Source organism: Vicia villosa, linkage group LG7 (genome assembly GCF_029867415.1).
Source record: "Vicia villosa cultivar HV-30 ecotype Madison, WI linkage group LG7, Vvil1.0, whole genome shotgun sequence".
NCBI lineage: Eukaryota > Viridiplantae > Streptophyta > Magnoliopsida > Fabales > Fabaceae > Vicia > Vicia villosa.
In genome coordinates, this window is record NC_081186.1 from 105,483,554 (window position 1) to 105,486,566 (window position 3,013).

Here is a 3,013-nt window from a genome sequence, read left to right on the forward strand (position 1 = left end):
TGTTGGAAATTATTAGGAAGATCCTAAAGTCCTACGTTGACTAAAGATAGAGCTTTCAAAGAATATATATAAAGGGACACTCCTCACCTTACCAACCGGTTTTGTAAGGATGAGTTAGGTCAAACTCTAATATGGTATCAGAGCCTATCGATCGGACTATGGCCGTCCACCATTAATATTCACGCACCAAGCCTAAAAGAGTGCTGGCGTGAGGGGGTGTATTAGGAAGATTCTAAAATCTCACATTGGCTAAAGATAGAGCTTTCAAAGAATATATATAGAGGGACACTCCTCACCTTACTAACGGGTTTGTAAGGATGAGTTAGGTCAAGCTCTAATAGAAATTAATTGATAAGTTTCTAATTTCATACCTGCAAAATGAAATATGACTTTGTTGTTACTGCTTTCTAAAAATAAATCTTCTGTGATTTATTTCTTTTACTCTTGTATATAGTTTTATTTTAATTTGTTTCATATATGTATTCTAATGTGTTGTTTGGTGTGTTTGAACAGGTAGTGCCCTTAGCTCTTCAAAATTTGTTTCTCATGAACAATTTAACTCTTCTAAAATGACACTCAGTAGTACTAATTCATGATCATACTATTTTTTAATGCTATGTTTTATTTGCTATAGCATACTTATTATAGCATTGTCTTACATTTCTTGATTGCAACAGTTTTATTGTTCTAGAAATTAGAATGTAAAATGTATATTATTATTAGCAAACTTCAAATAAAGCTATTACCTCATTTGTCATTGTACTTCAAAGAAAATTTCAAATTACCATTATAGCCAATATATTAAGAAAATTATTGTTTTATATAACATTGTACATTATTTGGATCCATATTTTTTTTTTAAATTTTTATATTAAGTTGATATGTCTTAATTTTTAATCTTTAATGATTTGTAAAATGTTTTTGCTATTTTTTACACTCTTTGTAAATTATATTAATTTTTATTCTTTTACTTTTTGCTCATTTTTTTTAATTAAAATAAAATTATACATAGTTGTTTTATTAAAATTTAAGGTATGAAGTTGTTACTAATTCTTATTATCAAAATTATTAAATATAGAAAATTATATAATTTAAATACCTAATTTAAATTATAATATTTATACATAATAAATCAATAAAATTTAAGTCAATTGTAGAATATTCAGAAAAATATCAAGGTATTTATTCCTCTTTCTTTATTGCTTGATATTAAATTTGTATTTAGTTATTAATTTAAATTATATAATTTAAATAATTTATTATATTACGATAGATATGATTCAAATTTAAAACCATAAAAAAACCTATTATTTAGGATTAAGTTATGACACAGTCATGGGTTGTTTTTCAATATCCAATTTGAAATCTTAAAAAAATCCTATTATTAAGGATTCAGTTACTCATAGGTTGTATAGAAACATACAGAAGCATGATGCAGCATAACTCCTCAATATCTTATCAATCTGAACCCAAAACCTTAATAACTCCGCAATGTCGCAGAAACCTCCCCCTACCAAGTTATCACAAATCCAATTAGAAGAGGACCGCAAGGACTGTTTGTGGGGCTCTTTTTGTGTAACTATCTTGTTACTTTTCGGTATTTGGCTATATTTTTCGCTTTTCTCGGAAGACTCGCAGCCCTATAAACCAGTGGAGTTCAGTATAGCAGATGCCTCAATCACGCAGTTTAATCTCACGAGCGACAACACCTTATACTATAATTTTAAGTTCAATATATCTGTGAGAAACCCACACTTCGGCCAGTATATGAGCGAGATTTATGACATATCTGCGATTTCTTCATATAAAGGAAACAAATTTGCTATGGTGGATATGGAATCCTTTGACGCAGATTTTAAGAACACTATTTTGAAGCCAGTCGTGTTTTATGGGAATAGTTTGATCAAATTCAATGCTCAACAACTTATGGAGTACGATAATGAGACACTATTGAAAAAATTTAATTTAGATTTGAAATTAAATTTGAAACACAACGAATATGTTTATTGTATAGGTTTAAGAGTTCCTTTGATTTCTAATGAAAAATTAGAATCTAGTTTCAATGTTACCGAATGCTCTCGCGAATACCAGGGATGGGGTTAGGATTTGGGTTAGTTTATCTGGCTCTAAATTTTTGCTTTTAGGTGGTTTAGTTAACAATTAGTATTTAGGTTATTTTGATATAAGTTTTGTTTTTTGGTTTTTTTAACATGTATTTTGTTTTTGCTTATTAATCTAATTTATGTTATTATCTTTAAATGTATTGAAAATCATCTTAGGCCCATATTATTATCGGTTAATCATATAGATGGAACGTTTAATATAATATTCTGGTTTCTAAAATTTGGATACTTTTTTGAATTCTATAAATATTTGGCATCAAGAGATTCAAAAATCGTAAAATATTTTAAATGATGCATTATTATTATTTGAACCTAAAATATTTATAGTAAAACGAAATTTTATTAAGTATGCGTTAAGGGAAAAATCTAATGAGATACGTTGATAGTACAATTAAAAAAAACTCACAAATCAAGTGGTTGGATCCCATAAATTAGGTTTGTAAGGGGGCTTAGAAGAATGACAGAAATCATGAGATAAGTTGTTAACGAGAGGGATTCGACATAACTTGGACAGAGCGTCGACTCGTGTTTTGATTTCCAAAAATCAAAGTATTCACCATAAAACAATGGAGGCTTGTTATTGCTACCACCGTCTCTAAAAATCAGGTTTTGATTTGCGAAAGCCATTTGGATTTCTTAGGAACAAGTTACATATAACCTGCTCTGATGTCAATTGTAAGTTCAAAAGTGTGGCTAATAGGGTGTGAATTAAGCCTTTGAAAATTCATGTATTTATATGAGCATAGCACCTTTATGAATCATGGTAAAGTTATGGAAAAATATCATGAAAAAATGTCAAGTTAAAATGAGAAGGTTTCATGAAGAGGTGCATGAAAATGTGTTAAAAAAATGATGTTTTTTCAGATTCGTACACGACTTGTTAAGTCGTT

General features: G+C 28.7%; 1 protein-coding gene across 1 annotated transcript; it reads left to right on the top strand.

Moving 5' to 3' along the window:
• The first annotated feature begins 1,491 nt into the window (after positions 1-1,491).
• Positions 1,492-2,103, top strand: LOC131619923 (NDR1/HIN1-like protein 10). Its single transcript, XM_058890961.1, has one exon. It carries the CDS (start codon positions 1,492-1,494, stop codon positions 2,101-2,103), a length of 612 nt encoding a protein of 203 aa, XP_058746944.1.
• The last annotated feature ends 910 nt before the right edge of the window (positions 2,104-3,013 follow it).